General features: G+C 39.2%; 1 protein-coding gene across 1 annotated transcript in view; it reads right to left on the reverse strand.

Moving 5' to 3' along the window:
• ITGA8 (integrin subunit alpha 8) overlaps positions 1 to 22742 on the reverse strand; it is a 119090-nt gene that overhangs the window by 68186 nt on the left and 28162 nt on the right. Inside the window, exons 12-15 of the mRNA XM_050891991.1 lie at positions 19604 to 19809; positions 17873 to 18064; positions 5129 to 5174; positions 3066 to 3173 (exon numbers count right to left, since the gene is read on the reverse strand). Of these exons, the coding sequence (XP_050747948.1) occupies positions 3066 to 3173; positions 5129 to 5174; positions 17873 to 18064; positions 19604 to 19809 (552 nt within the window). The remainder of the gene's footprint in view (positions 1 to 3065; positions 3174 to 5128; positions 5175 to 17872; positions 18065 to 19603; positions 19810 to 22742) is intronic.

Raw genomic sequence — 22742 nt, forward strand, 5'->3', positions numbered from 1 at the left:
TTCTTTAACAGCTTCAAAGTTGCAGAATTTGTTCCAAATTTGTTAGTTTTGGGAAAGAATTACATGTTTCTAGAAGTTCAGGACAATTCTCTTAGGACTGTGCATAAAAATGACTTTTTGTGCATGCTTCCTCTGTGCTTCAGCTTTCCAATTTATATCATGGCAAAAATAATATTTTCCTAATACTTGAAAATGTACAATAATCCACATTATTCATACACACACACTTCCTGAAACTTTTCTGGTAGGAGGTTTCCTTTCATTCTGATTTTGCAGTGTCAGTCGGTAGACATTTTATACAAGCTGCACAGCTGGCTAAGAGATACAGAAATCTATCCCATGGGACTGAGGAATTCTTTGCCTGTTGGAGTTTCCCTACTAATTGTTTTCGTATGTACAGTGCAAGCTTATATCAACTAAGGAGAAAAATTATGGCATGGAAAATAGCTGCTCTTCAGTCATTTTGTAATATGAACTAAATCTTTAGGGAAGAGTATTTTAGAATAAAGCAGACAGACATTAAATTATGCTCCTATTAAAACTCTTGTAGATATGAACCAAACATCTTCTGGTTTATCGTAACACAAAAATGAAAAGTATTGAAAAAACTACATGTTAAAGGAGCATACTTTGTTTTTTCTCCCTTTTTTAAACAATATCTCACAGCAGGAATACTTTTTTAACAGAGATGTTTTTATTTATTTCTCTTGTGCAAAAAACCACCTTTTTTCTTTCAGTACACTGTCAGTAAATGTTACGGTTTTGTCCTGGTTTTGGCTGGGACAGAGTTAACTTTCTTTTTAGTAGCTGATACAGTGCTGTGTTTTGGATTTAGTGTGAGAATGATGTTGATAACACTCTGATGTTTTAGTTGTTGCTAAGTAGCGCTTATCTTAAGCCAAGGACTTTTCAGTTTCCCATGCTCTGCCAGCAAGCAGGTGTGCAAGAAGCTGGGAGGGAGCATAGCCAGGGCAGCTGACCTGAACTAGCCAAAGGGGTATTCCATACCATAGAACGTCATGCCCAGTATATAAACAGGGGGAGTTGGCCAGGAGGCGCGGAGCGTGGCTCAGGAACTAACTGGGCATCGGTCAGCGGGTGGTGAGCAACTGCATTGTGCATCACTATTTTTTTTTTCTTCCCCCCCCTTCCTTTTTTTGTTGTATTCCTTTTCATTACTATTATTATTATATTTCATTATTACTATTGTTAGTATTATATTTTACTTTAGTTATTAAACTGTTCTTATCTCAACCCACGAGTTTTGCTTTTCTTTTTCCTTTCCTCCTCCTCACCCCACTGGGAGGGGGGAGGGGGAAGCAGCTGCGTGGTGCTGAGTTGCTGACTGGGGTTAAACCACGACAGGTTTTGAAATCTTTTCCATTACGGCATAAAGCATTCTTAAAAAGTCTTAAAAGATGAAGTTCTGAAAAAGCATAATTTGGATTAATGAGCATGCTTCAGCCCAATGTCAGTATTTTAAATTCTCTATTACATCAACTATTAAAACAAAAGGTGCTTGAATCAAAAAATCAGGATGGCTCTTGATCTGGATCCCATTCCAGAAAGGCCAAAGCTTTTTAAAGTTCTGGGACTGCATAGTTCTACTGAGTACCTCCTATATTGCTCTGTAGATGGGTGATTTTCTACACAGGATGTAGAAATGAGGAACATTATGACAAATATGAGAAGTCCCATAAAGTGTAAAAGAATAGAGCAAAAGTGAAAATCTCTTGACAGCCCTGTCCCAGATGCATTGAAAGCCCATATATTTAGTGGTTGAAGTGTATCAGAGTTGAGTTTTTTTAATGACTCTTAAATGAACTGCTTCTGGTTATGATTATTTTTTACAGTTCATATTTATCAATTTGTTCTAAAAACTCTTTTGCGCACACTTACATTTGAGATGATTTTTAGAACTTATGTCCTATAAAGAATGTCTCCAGTGTGGGGAATCCCTCTGACCACCTCTGGTTTAAAAGCAGTGCAAAATTTCTGCAGTCACCTTATCTTCTGGAGTCCTCCTTTACACCTTGATATTCTTTTCATCCAGCCCACGTCCTGGCAGGCTTTCTGCTTCTGATGTGTTTAAATAAAATGATATGACTAGTTTTTATGTCTTAGAAATCTGTTCATCACAGTCTCTCTAGCAGGACTTCCTGGTATTTTATATTCAACTTGCATGTGTTTATGCTCTGTTTTGTTTTTAGTTCCCTCATTTGTTATGCTTTCCACTTTTAAACAGTATCTTATGTATTTGCCTCTTTTATCAACTGTTCCTGGGGTCCTTTCTAAGCGACATTTTTTCTAGTGCAGTAAACGTGCCTTTATGTGGCATTATGTGCTATTAGATAGCCTCCAACTGTCCTGCAAGCATTTTATATTTGTAACTGATCTTAAATTGTTTTCATTAGCTTCAAGTTTTTGAATGTACTTTTTCTTTTCAAAAGTTAAATGCTACTGTGGTGGAGGGTTTCTCTTGTAAAGATATATGCAACATTGTCCTGTATGATGCACTAAAAAAAGCTTTCCTCTGACCAATGACAGCCAGAAACAACATCCTGTGAACTGCTCTCAGGATGGCCAGCCAGATATCTTCTCTCTTCCACAAAGGATTGAGATCTCTCTTTCTCTAACAGAAAATGGTGGGCCCACCAGCTCTTTGCATCACTTTCACGATCACATTTTCTCAACAAAGGTGTGTGTTTTCACAGATCAATGTTTCCGTGTTTTGTCTGTCTTAGCTGTTTCATGTTTCATTCATCCAAACATTGCATATGAATCTGCAGCTTGATCCGAGGAGACACTGAGCATCCGCCTGTGCAGGAGACTCAGTGTATTAAGGGACTCAACTTTTAGCTACCTCATTTTGACAATCTCTGAAGTACTGGAAGACATCAAAAAGAACTCTGTTCTATATCGGTTTCTTTTGTTGCACTCATAGCATGTTTGAACATTGTTTTTAAACTTTGAACATGTTCAACAAAAAGCCACAAGAAAAGTTAGGAATAGGAATTTATTTGAGAAAGAGGATGAGGATGGTTTTTGTCTAATCATGAACTTACCAGGCCACCAAAAGCTGAGAGGCAGGGAGCTGACAAGTTTTATTGTCTGGATTCACAATCATGGGGTTCAAAATGAGCTGAGCATTCACTGTCACAACAGGTCTGGCTCTGAGGGACAGAAATAAGATTCACTGCATACCGAAGGAGCACATTAGTACTTAAGTTGCAGCAGAGAAAACACTTAGCTGACATGGCCACAAAGAAGCCGGAAATGCAGGGTTACTTGGGAGAAAACACTTTTATAATGCTGCTCCTACCCAAAAGAACTTTTTTTTTTTTTGTCAGAAACTGTGATACCTCCTACTATGACATTTTGAAAGTTCTTCACAAAAAAATCACAGGTTAACAGCATCACTGAAACAGTATCCTATAGTTAACCAATAGGTGTGTCCTGGGACTGAGGCACATCAGACACACTTCATCACACTGGGTTTTCACAAAGGGACAGAGTCTGCCTTTTCAGATTTACAGCAGTCCTTTGCCCATTATTTTATGCTGTTGGATTTGTTTTATACTGTCTCCATTAACAGTGACATATTCAGACTTGCTATCTCTGTTTAAGATTCTTAAAAAAATAAACATAATTTGGTTAAAGTAGAAGTTGATCTAGAGTATCTTGAGCCAATAACAAAGTAAACTCTGTCTGCCATGTCTTGAGACAATTAACTCCAGAAACCAGTAATAATAATCACAAAATTCTGCTGAGTATGTGAATATATAGTTGTGGTGATGGGAACCATCCCTCTGAATAACAAGCTGTTATTAAGTAATGAGATAATCTATAACTGAGAGCAATTTAGAAGACAAATGAAAACAAGAAAGGGTCTAAATTCTGGGTTTTTTAAGACAGCAGTACTATTTTACAGTAACTTACATAATTCTGGCAAAACCAGCTTATTACAAAATTACTTTTCTCATATTTTAATCCACAGCTGAGCTTTTATGTTTACTTTTCTATATTACTTCAGCAAGACGGAAAAAAATGAAATTACTTTCTTCATTTTTGTGCAACAGGGAGACCCTTTTTTCTGGCAAAATTCAGTTAATAAAATTCTGTTTCTCCAATATGACAAGTTGCATAGTTGATACACTCTGGCCAGGAAACGGCCTCCTGCTATTCACTTTCTTAAATTAAATAGAACACATTTTTTATTGCTATCTAAAATACACACTGGATCTCATTATCCAATGTTTCACATCCTGTGCAGTCATTCATGCCACTGCAAAGTGATGCACTGCAAAGTATTTGTATGATTCTTTAACAGGGCAGTAGGAAAATCAGATCTACTCACTGCACCTACAGTTAGCTAAAATGAGCTAACATTCCTGTTTTATAAAATTCTTATGCTTTGACAAACATTCAGTTGGGAAGCAGAACATGCCTTCTTTCAGTCAGATACTGTTGGGAATACAGACAACAAGGAGACAGACAGAAATCAAGAAACGTAACTACATTGTTGAGGTAACAGATGGTGAATACTTAAATGCAAAGAACTGTCAGTATGGCTGGACTAAGAGGGCAGCAGCAGATTTTTGTTTATGTATTTAGTAGTTTTAATTTATACCTCTAATCAAACAGTGCATTTAGTGAAAATCCATAGTCAGCAACAACTTTGTGATTTGTAAAACGGGATCTCATATATTTTTTCTAAACTGAGGCTAAAAGCAGCAGTCTTTATTTTCAATAAATAGTTCACGTCTTAATGTACATGACCTCCAAAGAATCAGTCACTTGAAAATTTCTTACTAGCACCATTCCCCCAGGAAAGAAATTAATTTTCAATGTTATGCTTTTTAAATTTCTTATTTAAAATTAACTGAGGAGTCAAACATTCCAGAAGAAGTTTCTTGAGCTAAGACTAAACGTGGAAATTTTCATTGAAAATGACAAGTTTTGAGCATGGGAAAAAAGCATTTGTTTCTCACAAGATGCTTAATTTACCCTCTGTAATGAGCATCTTTTACACATTGCACCAGGGAAACACAGGAATGTGAAATTTGTTTATTTGCAGATCTCCCACCAAAGCTGTAAAATAAAAAAAACCACTGTATTTACCACATACCTGTAAACAATTGCTTTTCCAGCTCCAAATGCACCTACAATTAAATCTGGAAAAACAAAACAGCTTCAGAAGAACTATATAGAAGCCTCTCATACTTTTTTTTCCCCAGCTTAAATTAGATTATTTATATTAAAAATGCAGTAACATAAAACAATGTGATAATTCCTTTCTAAGTAATTTTTTCAAAAGTGTACCTGAAAGAAAACATTTCACATCATTGTCAGAGATGGCCTCATAAATGTCTTGCTTGTATCCAGTAAGTGCCAATCTATTTAACACAAGGTCACCCATGCCACAATCTCACTTCTCTCCAACTTGTATTAAAGGGGAAAAAGGATGCCATTAACCCCTATACATTTTATTCCAAACCATTAATTGCCCATTACACAGAGAGATGCAAACCACTTTGTCATCACTCTCATACAGGTTATGTTGAAAATTTATAGTGTTCCTTCCTGACAATCCTTCCCAACCTGCTTTTGTTTTAAGTAATTTGTTCATTAATTTAAGCGTTACATCTCTGTGCACATAAATAGAATGCACAGGTCAGAGGATGGCTGATTTCATAGTTTCTAATGTTTTCAGCATTGTAGCAGCATGTGCTAAGGCTTACAATAGTTATCTGTCTAAAGCCATCTTTTTCCCCATCAGTCACCGGATGGAGTCAACAACATGAGCGCTACACCGGGCCTTGGGCACATCTTTGTTATTGGACACCGGCCTGGGTTCGGAATCTACAGGCCCAAATATTTCTTCTTTTTGCCTGGTGTCCCCATACAGGGCTCTCTGGCAAGATCCAGACTGGCTTGCTGGACCACTCAGGCCTGCTGGAGAAAAGCTGGAGCCAAGCAGTGAGGAAAAAGGATCAACTTTCCTGCTGCCTCTAGCTGCAGCACAGTTCAGGAAAATGAAAGAGCTTTGTTTCATTATCAAACCCCTTAGTGCCCGTCTGGGCACCCCTTTCACTCCACTGTTGTTATCATACGATTTGATATACACATGTCCAATTCAGTAGACTGAGTCTTACAACAGACCTTGCAGTGGTACAGACTGGCAACCTAAATTGATCTAAATGAGTTAATTAAACCAGTATTCAGGGTTGTAAACAAACCCTTACTTGCTGCTTCCATAGCTTGAGCACTGGTATGCTTAAGAAGCCCTGAAGTCATCGAGTATGATACAAATACAAAGCTTTGATGCTAATTAGCTGGGTGGGTTTGGGCCAGGTCTGGCAGCATGTTTTCCAGCACTCTGTCTGCCTTTCACATGGTCAGGATTTCACAAGTTTAAACAAGTACTCCACATGGGCAACAGCCTGTCCTACAATGATGAAGTCCATTGAATAATGACCTAATAGGAGCAGGCATGGACAGTTTATGGGTCTGATCCTCTTTTTGTACAACATTTACATTTTTCTACTTCCATTGGCCTTAGAGAAATATGCTTCAGGGTCAGGAACACTTTAAATAGCAGAAGAAAATGAGTGTTGTTTCTATCATCTCCTTTTTGGGACATTTATGAGTCCTTTTCATTAGCAGCTTTTATAGATGACTTGCACACAGTACCAAAACCTGAAGATACTTTCCTCTTAAATAAACAACTGATTGAGACATAGCCATCACAATAAGGACTACACAACTCACATGGCAGAACTTTCCCTGGCAGCTCCCTGATAGCAGCACCCACCGCAACCCCAAAAGATTTAATATTATGTTTGTTTTGGGGGGTTGTGTTTGGGGTTTTTTGTGTTTTTTTTTTTTTAAAGGAAAAAGAAACATTATGTTATGAACAGAAAGTGAAAGACAAGAAGGAAGGGGTTTCTGTTCTGTTGTTCCCAGCTGGATGCTCCTTATGAATTCTGCAACAGACTTAACTTAGGATATGTGCTGTTTCATACTAGACTTGATAACTCAAAACGTTTCAGTACAGGGCTATGTTATGGCAGAGAAAAAACAGGTAGATATCCAACACTTGTCCGGATCCTGGTCTTGTGATGATTTCATAATCTGATCTTTCATTAAAAAATAAAGCAGTCCAACCCTTCATGGGCACAAGGAAAAGCTTGAACACACAACTTGAGTAAGCTTAATAAAATGTAGCCTGTTTGAATCTGAAGGTAAAAAGAATGAGTCTGTCAGATGCAGTTAGCCTCACTAGTACAAGTAAACTCTTCATTTCAGTGTCTACAGCTGTGTGGACTTAGGTGCCCACTATCTCGGCATCCCCACTTTAATATTAAAGGGGATTTTGTACATCTGCTTAATAGTTAAATCCTGGTTTCTTTGGGATAGAGCCCAGCTTATTTGAAGACAGAGGGTAATGGGTCTAGAGGAGCGATGACAGGCCCCAGGCACCAAAAGACTTGTTTTCCATGAGCAGTCTTTCTGCATTGCCACCTCAGCCAGGTTTGGAGACACAGCAAAAAAGATGAGGACATTCAATCATGGCACCATCACAAAGGCCCTATTTGAGCATACTCTAAGGGCAGCCAGGACTGTGCTCATCCTGCTCTCATTTGGAAGCTCTTATTTTTCCCTGACATGTTCTTTATTCTCTGGTCTAAATCATGCTTAATCTTGACCCAAAGAGCTTGAATGAGTGAAACTACTCAGTAGGAAAAGTGGACTTAAGAATGAATATGCAAACAATAAAACATACTTATACCCAGTAGTGTCATCTACGATCTAATATAAGGACCAAGTCATTATATATTCAAGCAGACTATTCACTGGAAGATCCATTAAGGATTTTGCTTTGCTTCTACTTGTTTTGTTACAGAGCAGTAGCTTTATTCTTCTTTCTTTCATTGCCTTGTGGGGTGGAACTCCTATACCCATCACTGGAAAAAACCCGTTTTTGACATTGATACGAATCCATGAGATTTGAATACACATCAAATCAGAGCACTTTTATAAGCAGAAGTTCTGAATTTGTTGTGTGTTCTGCAGAAGAAAAGTTATTAATCATTTCTATGAAAAAATGTGTGAGATGTCTAAATTATCTGAAGTTTGGCAACTTTCCTCTCCTAAAAATAGAGAGAAGTTGTCTTTATTCATTGCTTGTTAATGCTACACATGCAATGTCACTGATGCAAAGGTCACTAGCTGAAAAATAAGGATTTACCAAGCAATTTGGAATTACATAGCCAAAAAAGCCAGCTTAACTACTTATAACCCTTCCAGACAGAGCTTGAAGAAAAGCGTATGAAAACCTTTGCTCCTTTGCATTTGTGAGGGTTTTTTTCCAAGCCCAGATTAAAATGTGTATAAATAAAGAGAGAAAGAGAGAGAGAAGTATCGGAATCACAAAATCTCCTTCCCTCCTTCTTTTCTCATATTTCATGTTTTCAGGAGGATGAGGAACCTCATAGATTTAAGTAAATGACCACTTTGCCTGTGTCATCTCATTGAGAAGATCCTTTATCAGCTGCTACCCTTCAGAGAAGCAGAGATCTGTAAGGAGAGGCTGGTGGCAGCAGCCGTGCGCTTCTGCCTCATTGCTGTCGTGGAATAAATGAGCTGTGGGGTCACAACCACACTGCAAAAACTAAGAAAACAAGCACGGAGTGACTCTGAAGGAATTTTCAACTTGCATTTCAACACAGCTTGAGGGTTGTATGCACTAAAATCCCAACTGGTGGAGTTCACAGAGCCTAATCCTGAAACAAGTGTCTTTGGCATGTACTTAACTGAAGTCAAGGGGCACTGTGCAAAGTTAAACAATCCTAATGCTTATTTCAAATTTTACTTTGCTCTGAAGGGAAGGCTTGCAAGATGTTGTCTGGTGAAGAAAATCCATTCTCTGAGATAAAATTATCATAAAAAGTTAAGGAAAGAGTATTCACAGATGGCATTGAAAGGCACACTGGATTTTGTAAGGTGGTCTGTTTACCTGCACGTTCTGCCACGTGGCTGTGCCAAACCTGGAACACCATGTGAAAAAGGGCAGAAACTTGCCATGACGCTGACTAACCCTTCAAACCAACTGGAGGAAGTAGTAAGATCAAAGAAGTTCTACTTCCAGTCTCAACAAGATATATTCATTTATTAACTTGAGTAAATTCTTTGATCCCCTGGTATTTTTAAAGGACATCTCCGTCCCCTGTGAGAGATGCAGCCCCAGGGGGTCTGAGCAGGGAGGAACATGTGGCGTGCTCAGCACCCCACACTCGGTTGGAGTCTGTCCAGCAATCCTAAGAGAAATTGCCAAGGCATGGTATCTCATCTCGCTTCATGGGGGACAGTGGCCAAGAACAACAGCCAATGAAGGACTACATAATTGGCACACACTTCACTTGTGAGAAATCCAAAAATGAAACAATCGATAGCTGATTCACCTCCCCACTGCAACTCTACCAGGATACAGGCAGGAAAGTATTGACTTTATGGACTCAGAATGATTTGCTGACAGCTTTAAACATCACTTTGTATAGTCTGTCAGTTTAATTGCATAGTATAAATAGGAACTGGAAAACAATTAGAATCCTATCTGAGTACAGGTGCTAATGGAAATTTCATAAAAGAGAGTGAGAAAACTGCATAACTGGAAACTCTGCTAAAAAATCTTTGTGAGCCTTTCTGGTTTTTATTTCCCTTAGTGGATCAGGTGCCAAGAAGGCCCATGATCAGAGAGCACTACACTCCCAAATCTCAGTAGGAAAAGCTCCAGAATAAAATTTGCTTTAAATGGCCATTACTTCAGGCTTGACCATAATAAAGGACACAGGATTGTCCAGTTCGGCCAACCTTACTCAAGAATTTTAGTTAAATACTACAAACAACCACCACCCAAAACAGAGTCACTTTCTTCCCATCCTACCATTCTCAACTGCCTTGATCCTTCTCTGGTTTTCAACCATTGTGGTAGCAGGACTGTTAAGGATAACACCTAAGGCTAATTCATTTCAATGCTCGCCTTTTGAGTCCCTTTCATAATACAATGCTATTCACTTCATTATACTACAAGCAAATCCAAAAGAGGGCAGTTAATGTTCTATCACTTCAGCAAATCCCTGCTTACTGGGATTAATTGCTTTATTCTTATATTCCATTGGGCACAATATTGTGATTTCATTAAATATCTCAAAGAATTTTAGAAAAGTATACCTGTAAATTACACAGGTAATAAGTTGCCATAAAATTAACATATTTGTAGGAGATTCTTGGCTTGTCACTACATTTTTGATTGATTATTCATATGAAAACATAATTAGCTGGTAGCAACACTTCAGCTTTTCTGCATTTGCTGGCAGAACCCACACTCTTGTTCTGGCTCCCACGCTCAGCAGTCCTCTCTTACCAGAGCAGATGCAGCTTCTCATTGATTTAATTTGTTTGTCTTCCACAAATCTCCTGGACCAACTTCATAATTTAATCATCACTAGATTACGATTTGTGATATTGTTGGCACAATGCCTATTGTTCTCAAAAAAATTACGAATGCTGAAGAACCCCTGCCTCTCAGAAAGAAACTTGAGGGTTTTCTTCCTGCTGTTTGAGTTAATGTACTTAGCAGATGGAGCTGTTAAATACTCCTACTTTATTAAGATTAGGCTGGATTACTGAAGTTTTGAGGAAATTTTGTCTGATTATCACACTTGTTTCCTTCTTAAAATGTTTCTAGAGTAATTTGTTTATATTAACTACATGCTATTCTTAAGATAATGACTGAGTTCAAAATAACAAGGCGTGAAGGTGCCTTTATACACTTCCCTGTGCTGAAAAAGGCTTGACTAAAAAGAATAACCAAAAGAACAGGCCAACAGCTGTGTTTTATAAAAGCGGGATACCTTGAAGATGGAGCTTCAGTGGCATTGACTCCAGGGTGACTCTCTAAGTTAATAAGGAAGACTTACACAAGCATTTAAGACTCCCCTTAAACAGGCAGGGAGCAGAAACAATAGTGGATAATTTATTTGAGCAATTAACTAATCAGCAGTCTTTGAATAGTGAATTCATCTACAGCACTGCTCTGAATCCACCCACACTGTTAAAAGAAACTCGTTAAATCATCCTGATTCACAAACACATTTGAAGAAACCAGTCTGCTGGAGGATATGCCACAAGAAGAAAGCAAGCTTAATGAGTTGAGTAAGTTATTCATTATAAACTATTTGCTCAGCTATAATCAGCCATCAAGTGACTGAACATATGCTGAAATGTGAGGGTGGAGACCTTACAGCCTCCAAATGCCTGAGCCCTGCACAGCTAGATGAACCAGCTGGAAGTGCGGCACCATCACCTAGATAATCACAGACTCCAAGCACTCGGTGGGGACCAGCTTTGAACAGATGCCCAGAAGCCAAAAGAAACAAATTTCTTTCCCATTAAACAGATTTATGGATTTCTTTTGTTCCTATGGAAATGGAACTATGCTAATAGAAAAAGACAAACAAAATTATAAATAAAATAAACTACAATTTTATGTACTGAGGCTTCATTCCCTGCTCCAGGCCTTGATGACACAAATAAAGCTCAGGACGGAGCAAAGGGGCCTAAAAGCCCCAGATTTACTGGCAAGTGGAGTGGAAGCTGTGTTGAAAGTTATCATTATGTTGCTCAGCTATTCCAGTGTAGAAGACGGCCAGGAAGGTTGTGCTGAGGCAGGGATTTCAGAATATCTTGGGCAAACCTTGAAGAGCTGCTATTACAGAGAATCCCATGGCTATATAAACTGTGTTATGGGCCTTGCCAGTACGGCCTCAGATACAGTACAATGCTGCTTTGCCATGTCCTAACCTCGGCACTGAAAAGTGCAGCACAGAATGTCACACATAATTCCTTCCAACTGCCACTGTATTTGCACTTAAACTGACGAAAAAAGCCCATCTTTTACACTTTTTCACTCCATTCACTGCTCCTCCCCTTTATTTCTTTAATTCCCTTTATTTCTTTTACACAACTGTCAATCCAGAGTAATAGCATTAAGTCAGTACTATAGCAGTGTAAGTGTGATCAGATCCTCTCCTTTGAGTACGACCTTACAACTTGAGTTGTCAGAAAACTGTGAAATGGATCGTCTGCCGAAAGATGTTACAATTAAGTCAGTGTTAGTACATTAGTGCCAGAGAATGTGCCTGTGTGCCGCACCTGCACTGTCTGTGGTGGTATCATTAGAATGGCCCTAAAGCAGTTGGCCCATGCCAATTATTAGTCTCCAAAAGAGAACACACAGCAACCCTGTTTTGGCAAGAAAGTGAATTTGATAGTATGGACAAGGACTGTTCAGTGACAGTTCAGAACCAAAGAATAGTATATTTATAGTGTAGATGTAGCTTAAGAGGATTAATTGGTCTTTTCCTTCAAACACTGGGTACATATTGTATACTGGAGAGATACTGAGTATCATCTCAGGTAAGTATGGTACAAAGCTTGTCAGTGTCATGCTTGGAAGAGTGGGAAAGCTGCACGTTGTTTGTTCCCCTGAATAGTCACATCAAAAAGCAAAGAGCTGGCTTAGTACATTCAATCTATCTCACTGACATGCTTAATCTGCCTTCCTCTTACTGCTTCCCTCTCACTAGTCTTATCCAACTATAAAGTTTGGTCAGGTTCTGCCTAACTCTTACATGACTACAGAGAAAGGAGCAGCCATCCATTAATTACCACCATCACCACTGTTTGGCATTGCAATTCTTCTGCTAGGTGAGGAACAGTGCTCTGTTTGGAGCTGAAGGTGATGAACACCACCACAGAGAGAGGGCAGCTGCATGTCTTTAGAGTAACATAGCTGTTAGGATGATCAGCACAGTTTTCTGCCTCTGCTGCTTCCCAGGGTTGAAAGTTTCCCACTACCTCCGAGCCTGCAAAGCAGACACTACCGTATTATCACCCCTGTCTGTGTCGATAAAGGAATAGTTCTGGGCACATAACATCTGGAGTGTCTGCAAGTATGACACAATTTACAGAAGTCCTTCCCTGGAGAGCTGTGGAGATGTAAACCAAGGATTGTGCTTAATAACAAAACCTAGATCTTCCCTGTTGAAAGGTTAGAAAAATCCCTGTATTTTCACAATGCTGAGAGTAGAGGTCTGTTACTGGTACAGTGGTAACATCTATGCCAGGGCAGCTGAAGTCAGATGGTCATTACACTGACAGGACTGCTAATGAGAAGGAAAAGCAGCCCTGTCTGTATGCTGACCCTACTCAAGAAAGTTTCATTTTTAGGTATGATGTTGACTAGGTGGCCATTCAGCTGTCTGTATCCTGTGCTTTGTGCAGTGAGTGGCTACACCAGTGAAATAAATATTAAGTCAGGGCATCAGCTTGAGCACTGTGTTGGTACTGTCCAGATTTTTGTATTGTTAGCACAGCCTCTGGTCTGATTTTAGTGTGTGCAAGTTAGTACTCTCCCAAATAGCGGCCACGAATGGTCTGGGGAATAGCCTGGGCCAAGGACCTTTCCCAAAAGGCAGTTTGGATATGGCCATCCTGTTTCAGTAGGCAGGGGTTTTCATCTGATGATGGTGAGTTGTGCTGTGCCATGTAGCCTCAAGGCCAGACCACAGTTCCTGCCTCACTTTATTTTCTTGCACAAACATAATCACCGACACCGATGAAAAAGATTTGGGATTATTGTTTTGTGAAGTACTAATTCTAATTTTCTTTTCAGTAGGGAAGATACAGCTTTTATGTTGGATAAGCTCAAAACCCAGGTCAATGGTAAAATCTTTATTAGAAGCAATGCTATTACCCAGACATAAGTCACACTTTATACACTGCTCTTTACATAAAAATGTATGAAGAAGAGGCAGCAATGATGACAAACTGAACCATCATCTGGTACAGCAGGACTGCTGTGCCATTTGCCTCTGCACAAGGAACAATTAAGTAAATTAGGGTTCCTTCCACAGGATTGCTAAAACATATGTCTGAGGGAGGGAATATGACAGAGGTCTGTAAAATAAGAGTGGACTAAAGAACAACTGTTTACTGTTTCTTCAGTAGAAGAACTAGGGCACATCCAAAGAAACTGTCCAGTGGAACGTTCCAAGACTTGAATGGGATGCAGTGAAAAGAATTACTTCTTCACAAAACATGCAGTTAGGCTGTGGGGCCCCGTACCACAGGTTGCTGTGGCTGCCAAAAGTTCACGCGAGTTCTACAACTGATTGGTCAAATTCATGGAAGAAAAGTCTGTCAAAGGCTACTAAATTTTAAGATGCCACCTCTGACTCAGGGACACCTTGCTCCTCCAGTTCGTTAGAGCTGGGTGAATATTCTGGGAAACATCACAACAGCTGTACAATTTCCTTGATATCTGTTGTTGGCCACTGCTGGAGACAGGCTACAGTGCTAGACAGATCTTTCATCTGTATCAGTATGGCTGTATTATGTTCTTCCCTGCCTGCTCTGCTACTCCACCATTAAACCTGTCCGTGATCAGTTTTCTCCCACACTTATTATGCTACTGGGGTCCTGGGGGACAAGAGGGTCTTCCTCTGCCTTTCCTAGATAAGACCAGGAAGCAGGAGGTGGTCTCTCTCCCTTTGCTGGCCAAGAGTTGCAGGAAGAAGAGGAAGGAGAAACCGCTCCTCCATCCGCAGGAAAGCTGGGGGATTTGAACAGCACTGAGTGTTAGGCAGCCTTTGTGTCCTCCCTATTTGCTTCTCTGTTCCTGAGCTTATACTGGCATTTGGATGAAGAGAGAAAGGTATCACTTCCTGTACCAAATGGCTGCTCTTCTCCAGAAGGCTAATAGGTACATTTCAGCCTGAACTGAACTCCCAACCAAGAGAGGATTTAACCTTCCTCCAATAAGAGAAAAATTTGACTGTGATTCAACCTCACTTTTTAGGAACTGTATTCCCCAACTTGTAACTCAGTCTCAAAGAGCACTGATTCCTGGGCTCAATAGAGTGAGCCCAGGATGAAGCTCAGTGGCCTGTGATAAGAAGCCACACAAGCAGGTGGTCTCTTCCAGCCTCCAGGTCTGTGACCTGCTCCAAGAACATTAATAAATGGTCTGATTTAAAGAAGGTCTGAAACTCTAAAAGCTCTGAAAATGCTACACAGTGCATTAAAAACGAAATGGCAGAGTAATTCCCATCTCTCAGCCTCTCATTTCCTAGCAAGGATATGCCTGCCTCATGAACAGTGTTAGGCACAAGGGCTTGAGTAAATCATACAAGCACAGCTATGGTTATATGAGTCCTCACAAACTGCTGTCAGTCTTGAACCTATTGCAAGTGTGGTCCCTTTTTGAGCTCATTTGTCTTCACACAACACCTGAACTCTAGCCATGGAAGAGCTAATTGCTTGGAGAATCTCACCCTAGACAGTGCAATACATGTTTATACCTGCACCCAGACATTACAGCTGGCTCTCATTTCCCAGTCTATCGGAACTGAACTTCTGAGAGTGATGAGTCAGCATAATTTGGTTTTATTACTTTTTTCTTTTTATAAAATGGTTGATTTTATAATACACACATTAAAAAGTTTAAATGAAAAATTTTGAGATTTTTTTCTAATCTTTCACAACCCTCTTTGAATCACAGTCATGATCAGTAGTTTGCGAAGCACTGAATTAAAGGCTAGTTTCCTAGACCTTCTATAGTCAGCAAATACATTGCCTCTCAGCTGACATCTAAAATAAAACTTCCCTCCTATTCCTTCTAAGTTCAGTCCCTCATTTCCTCCCGGTACAAGGGCTGCCCTTCAGCATTTCTGTCAGGAGGTGAAGAAGAAAAGCTCTTTGACACAAGAAGGATTACCTACTTCATTGCCTAGTGTGTTTGTCCTGGACTTGCATTTCCCCATATTATTTCCTTTCTTTTTTTTCCCTTTTTCCCATAGGAAGGCATTCTACTTTTGTGCTAATACTGTGCCATGGTTGTGCTATTTTTACAGCTCTGTTTTGGTGCTTCAAGTCTTTGTGAATTAAGGAAGAAGTGGTTGACTGACAGTAAGGTTTTCTTCTGTCGTCTTCTGACAGGTTCTCACCAGTACTCTGGACTGCTCATGCAGATACTCAACTGAGGGATGGAGGGAAAAACTAGTCACAGTAAATGCAGGTTTGTTTTTTTTTTTGCTAAAATAAGTAATTCATGTAATAAAACCAAACCATCTAACACATAGTGAGCTGATATCACAATGTGAAATTCTGCAAGTAGGGTGCGTAGTGGAGCCAACAATGACAAGTAGAATAACTCCAAGAAATCTCACAACTGAATTGACTACAGTTGTTCCTCAGTACACATTTAGAAAGATTGAGACCCATCACCCAAACTTTTCACAAATTAGCTTAAAAGATGCTCCACATAAAGTATGCTAATACACTAGTTAGACTTCTACTTTTCTTTCTTTCCCATGTGACTCGAAGACCTGAAAGAATCTCTCCCTTCCCTCTATCTTTTCAATCTTAGAAATGTCAGGAATGCAATATCCTGTTTTCCTTGGTTTTGCTGGGGGGCCTTGTGGGTGCTTTAGGAAATGTTTAAATGCTGAAACTTTAGTAAAGAGTTCCAAAAGAACCTCATTAGTCATGGACAATGAAAGACTATTAATAGCAACATCAACAATATGCAAAAAAAAAAGTCAGAACAGTGTTCAAAAGCCCTTTCTTTTCTCAAATGCTAAAGATCCTCTCACTTCAGTCTTGTGATAGCCTCACTTTATTACTCTGCAGTCAGCCTTTCGGTTTGTAAAACCGTAACTGCTATTGTAAACACCCCTTCCCAAGAACTCTCTTCTACTTTTGGAAGAAGACACCTCTTTCAAGGTTTTTACAATTCATCACAAAAAGGTAAAAGAGATCCCATATTTGTCCCTTTGAAAATCACAATTTTCACTTCTGAAACAATACAACTTTTAAGAACACTACCCTTGAAATAACCCAAGCTAACAAAAGTGATTTCATAGTAAGCTAGGGAAGTAAAGACTATTAGCATTTTACTGTGAATGAACCTTTCACAATAACAAAATATGATGTTTTACTGCACACCCTTGCTAAGGCTTCTGAACTGTGATGAAAAGAAACAGAACAGATTTGCTTCTAGAGGAGAGAGAGAGTAAATACAAGCACATTTAAAATACTTCCAACATTCACACTACTTAGACGCTAGGAACATGCCTCTTAAAAAAATAAATACCTCCCCAGTGAAACTCAACTAATGTTACAAACTTGATAAATTTGAATGCGTGTCAGTTAAACTAATAAGGAAGAATCAAAGCTAACATAAAAAGGAAGAGTCCATATAGCAAAATGAAAACATAAAAGGGATGGAAAGGCCCAAATGAAATATCTGCCTTTAAGCAATGTCTTTGCATTCTCTCTGCTTTTTTCTAATGCAATCAAAGCCATTAAGAATCTATATATAGCTCAGTGTCTCTTCGTACAGCAAAAAACAAGTTAGCAACACAACTGAGTCAATCCCTTTTTCTACAACACAACATGTTTTTAATTAAGAAAGAATGCCAGGATGAAGGAGACCTTACAAGTTCAATAAGCTTAGAGCATTCAATTTTTGGAAGTGGGGGGAAAGAGTTAAGCTTTTTATTGTAAACTTCACATGTTTTATGTTAATGTAACAATTTAAGCCCTTTCTTGCCTTTCTGATCATGTCTTTTGACAGGAAAGGAGTATTTGTTTTGTCTGATTTTAACTCTCAGGAAAGCAAGCTAGAACTATCAAAAAATGTCTATTCTTTATTATGACCTCTGCCTTCCAGAAGGAGCAGCTTAGCCATGATGCATTTTCCAGAGAATGAAAGTATGAAATTCCCTTTCTAATGGAAAAATCTTACCTGGGTAATCATTCTTGTCTACATCTGAGTCTCCTCTTAGAGTGAAGCCAAATCCCGAAGGCATGGACTGTGAGGCCCAGGCTCCATTGAGAACCTGGGAAGGGTTAGTATTTAACCCATCACTGTATCCATTGTAAATGAGCACTTTCCCTCTTCTGTCTTCTCCTGCAAATGGTGCACCAATAGCAATGTCTGCAGTGCAATAAAAGAATAAAAAAATGGGCACAATTAAAGCAAAGCAAAAATTAAGTCCCTGCAGGAAAACAGACATAAATGGCTTCTGCTACATACATACAAGAACTTCAATGTTCTGTACTTCTGTATGGATTCTAGTTTTAAGGCAAATATACAAAAATGTTTGTAGTGTCTTTTCTGTGCCAAACTTTCATGACACAAAAGCTTATAAAATCATCCTATGAAGGGGTTATTGCATTATACTAAATAGCCAGTCCACACTGGATTCCTCTACCATATTTCCAGGGCATTTAATAAGCTTTAATAAACCAAGATCTAATGAATGCCTGCTTCTATTTCCATATTTTTAAACAGACATAGATTTTCCTTGATTTCCTCTATCACCTAATTAATAAGGAACAGCTATTAGACAAAATTAATCTTCTTTTTCCAGATAAAATATTCAACATAGACAAAAACCTCCACCCCCTCAAACATCCAGTGCTTTAGTATGCAAAAGAGAACAATGGAATATAATGTTTTCATCTATACCAAGCCAACATCTTATTGAGAAATGGGAATAGTACCGAGTCAGGAATTTAACAGGAGGCCTCGGGCATTATGCAGTTAAGCACTGCAGTCCTTAAAAAATGAGATGCCATATCCAAGAAGCAGAACTCACAATGCTCTTCTTAGTTCCTATGCATGGGATGTGGAGAGAATCATGTCTAGATTGAGATCCAACAGCTGCACTAGCTCAGCTAGCCAATAGGAAACGCTAGAGGAGGATATGTACCTACAGCTCTCATTTTTAGGTTCTGATCTAGGAGCTGATGCTGGACTCCTTTATTAAACTTGACTTCAGCACCTGGAATTTGTACCTTCACTTTAAAGGCAGGAGTACATCAAAGCTCTATGACTGGCATCTTCAGTTATGAAGCAGAAGACTTTGGCTCTAGACCCTTCTTAGCCTTCTCTATACAGTGAGAGAAAAGCAGGAATGTCTCCTCTCTGCCTTACCAGAATGCTGGAGAGCAGGTATGCCAACCTTCCCTGCCCAGAGGAGCTGAGGGCATCTGCTGTTACTCACAGGTAGAAAACAGCAAGTCTCCACCGTGGGGTCCAGCTGGGCTGAACTCCATGGTGGGATTCCAGGACAACTCAATGAGGGTATTCTCAGCAGTCACAATCCAGTGGCTTCTACCCACAGGATGGTATTTGGATATTGTGCACCTTGAACCCCAATACAATCCTATGGCTCCTGACATGACTTACCCCTTGCATAGGAGCCACACATTGGTGACATTGCCCTAGAGTCTAGTGGCTAGAGCACCATGAAAAACAACCCTCAAGTTAAGGAGGAGCTAAGTCCATTAATTTTTCCTTAGTTGGCCAACTATCTTTAAGGCTACTGTGCAAAATACCGCCTCGAGGAAAAACTCCTTGGGGTTTTAGATGCAGAGATGCCTCTGCACAGACACTTCATATTCACTGCTTAGCCTTTTTTAATATCAATGTTATACAGAGATATATATTACTACATTACATATAAATTACCGTTATATCCATCTTGATTGAGATCTCCAAGGTGTGTGATTGCACTGCCAAATCTACCAAACACTTCAGTGCCTGTCAGAATTTGCGCATCTCGGAAGAGGAAAGCACTTTCTTGCAGGTATAGATAAACTTGCCCAACTTCTTTAGGCTTGCTCTCAAATTCTCGTTCCATAAAGAGAGGGGCGCCAACTAAGATATCATCTAAACTGGAACAGTCAAACAAAAACCAGTGTCACTGGGAGGTTGAGTGTAATCAACACAGTTCATACATTTGTTAAACAGGAAGCTGATAATTATCATGGAGTCATAGACTAACTGGGGTAAGAAGGCACTTCTGGAGTTCTAGACCAAACACTTGGTCAAAGCACGGTCAACTAGGGGAAGGCTGCCCAGGGCTGTGCCCACTCCAGTTTTGAGTATCTCCATGGATGGAGACTCCATAACCTCTCTGGGCAACTGCTTCCAGTGTTTGATCACCCTCACAGCAAAAATGTCTCTTCCTAGGTTTAAATGGAATTTCTTGCACTTCAATTTATGCCCACAACAGACACTGAAAAGCTATACTTTGCAGTTAATGAGCCAGAAGTCAAGAATTTAACTCAGAGGGGATCCGTGTTACTAGAACAAATTCTGTAGATCTATCCTGCTAACAGTGCTAGTGAGAGACAAGTTTTAGTATAAAATCTAGCTTCTAAAAATTATACAACAGTAAGTAAGTGAACAACAGAACAAAAATTGCCACTTTCCAGCAGATTTTTAAGTAACATACATGAAACACGGGTAGAGCATCAATTAATAGAGAATGCCTCATCACTAATTCAAATGGAAGCCGGGAGACAAAGCCAAAGCTTTATTTCTGAAAACACTTCTGTTGAATATTAGTTACATGAGTAGTTGCAGCGCTCATTTAATTTGCTGTATTATTAAAGAGAAAGAACATCATAAAATCACAAAAATATGAGGCTTAGAGGGAAAAGTCCTTCTGTCCATATTGCTACTCCAATTAGAATCAGGAAAAGAAGACAGACTAATCAAAGGATATTTTGCATGTTGTTGTTCTAAATGGGGGTGTTTCGAAACATGTTACCAACATTTATTTAGCAGGAAAAAAAGACTCTTTACTGGACAGTAAAGAATAAAATCAAGCAAGATTGATAGACACATAACAAGCAGAAATATTCTTAATAGATTATTCTGAGATACGAAATGATAGTATCAGATTAATTTCTGAAGGTTGCTTAAGCCCATATAAACTAATAGGATAATTCCCATTATATTCAGTGGACATTGGTCATCCATATTAAGGAACTCTGTTACTGCAAATAACTAGTACTACTTGATCCCAGAATTTTTAATTTGGAAAACATATTCTCTTGCTCTAACGTGAAACTTTGTTCAAACTTTGTAAAACTTGTAGAAAACTTTCTACTCTCAATTCATCCTATTCCCAATAGTGATGTTTTCACAAAGGCTTTATCCATTAGTAAACCAATTAGCAAAATTGCACTACATTGTTTTTCCCAATCGTGACAGAAAAAAACCCATATGATTTAGGAGTAGCTCGGCTACTACTTTACCATAGATATATACTATGGTTCTAAGATATATACTGTAGAATTTAGTACAGAATATCTCATCCAAAAGCCTTCTAATCACATTGTAGAACTTACACATTCTATAAATTGTGACAAAGTACTTCTAGAAATGTTATTTTTCTATTAAGTTTTATTGTGTTTCCATAAAGGAAACTGTAATTCAAAATGTCAGGTCACTTTGGTACAGTTGTTCTGTTCTTTATATGTCAGATTTTACCCCATGGCATGAATAACTAAAAAAGGAAGGAAGCAGATGCTGACTTGACATCAAAGGTGGGATTTTCCTTTCACACTAAACATCAAAAGTCCTCCTCTACTAATGGAAGATGTTCGTGGTTGGGACAGAATGTCAGCTGAAATGGTTGCCATGAAACAATAGCAACAATAAAAACAGATCATGAATGCTATTTTTTTTACAAGTTATTTTATGTATGCCATGTACTAAACGCATTACACAATAGCACTATCATCAATTATTATATTACATCGCAGTCCAGATATTCCCAGTAAGATTGGGACCCCATAGTGTTATGTGCTGTATAAACCACGAAGTAAAATATGAGCTTGGCTCTAATGAATATTTTACAAGTGAAGGATTGTAAGACTAAGGGAATATTTTTTTAGAGGTGGTAAGGAACCAAAAGATTCAGAGCCAGGAAGCTCCCAGTACATCAACGTAAAATAGGTAGATACCTAGATACCTTTAAAACTCTGGTCCACAGAACAATATCCAGAGTGCCTAAAATGGTGAAAAGAGAGAGGCAGACTGTCTATCATCCACAGTGGCCTAAAATTCTCTAAGCAGAAGCCTTACCCAGAATACAAGATTCACCAGGTGAGACAGAAAGCAAGCAGACAGGAGCTGGAGTCTGCTGCACAGGGATTACAGCATCTCAGCTGGAAGTGCACAGTGCTGGGTTATTTTTCTAGGAAAATTTCTACTTTGTTAAAATAAATGGCAATGATTGTATACAATGCATGAATAGCCCAGGGTGCAGGGACCAGAATCCAGCAGCTAAGATGGCTCATCTTCTGATGTGCTGAGGGAAAGGTGGGAGGAAGGCAGTCATCTAAATTACACTGACTTATTTCTAAACTGGTTACGGGCAGCAGAGCTACCTGGAACACCCGCAGCACTTAGTTTGCCTTCCCTCCAGGTCTTGGCATGTCCCGTCCACATCAAAGCCTTCCATTCCTCACCCTCTTGATTTTCCCCCTTCTCTGTCAGTGCCGAGCTCTGTGGGTCAAAGCAAGCTGCTTCAGCAAGTCCTCTGCAAGAAGGAATTCTCCCTCAGGCAATTCTAGGGGTTTGGGTTTGGCTGGTTTTTTTGCACTGTCACAGCAGTGTACTATAGCCAGAGAGGAAGGATTCTTCAGCTACCCTGTTCTCTCTGATCCTCATTTACTTATTCCTGGTTTCTCTCCAAGTGGGTAATAAGCAAGCAATTGCTGCTTACCATGCTTCATAGTCAGTTTTACCTTCCAGCTCCTACAGTTTAAGTATTCAGACATCAAGCAGTCAAGGGGGGTCACTTGTTGGGTTA

The sequence above is a fragment of the Gymnogyps californianus genome, chromosome 2, assembly GCF_018139145.2.
Source record: "Gymnogyps californianus isolate 813 chromosome 2, ASM1813914v2, whole genome shotgun sequence".
NCBI classification, from domain to species: domain Eukaryota; kingdom Metazoa; phylum Chordata; class Aves; order Accipitriformes; family Cathartidae; genus Gymnogyps; species Gymnogyps californianus.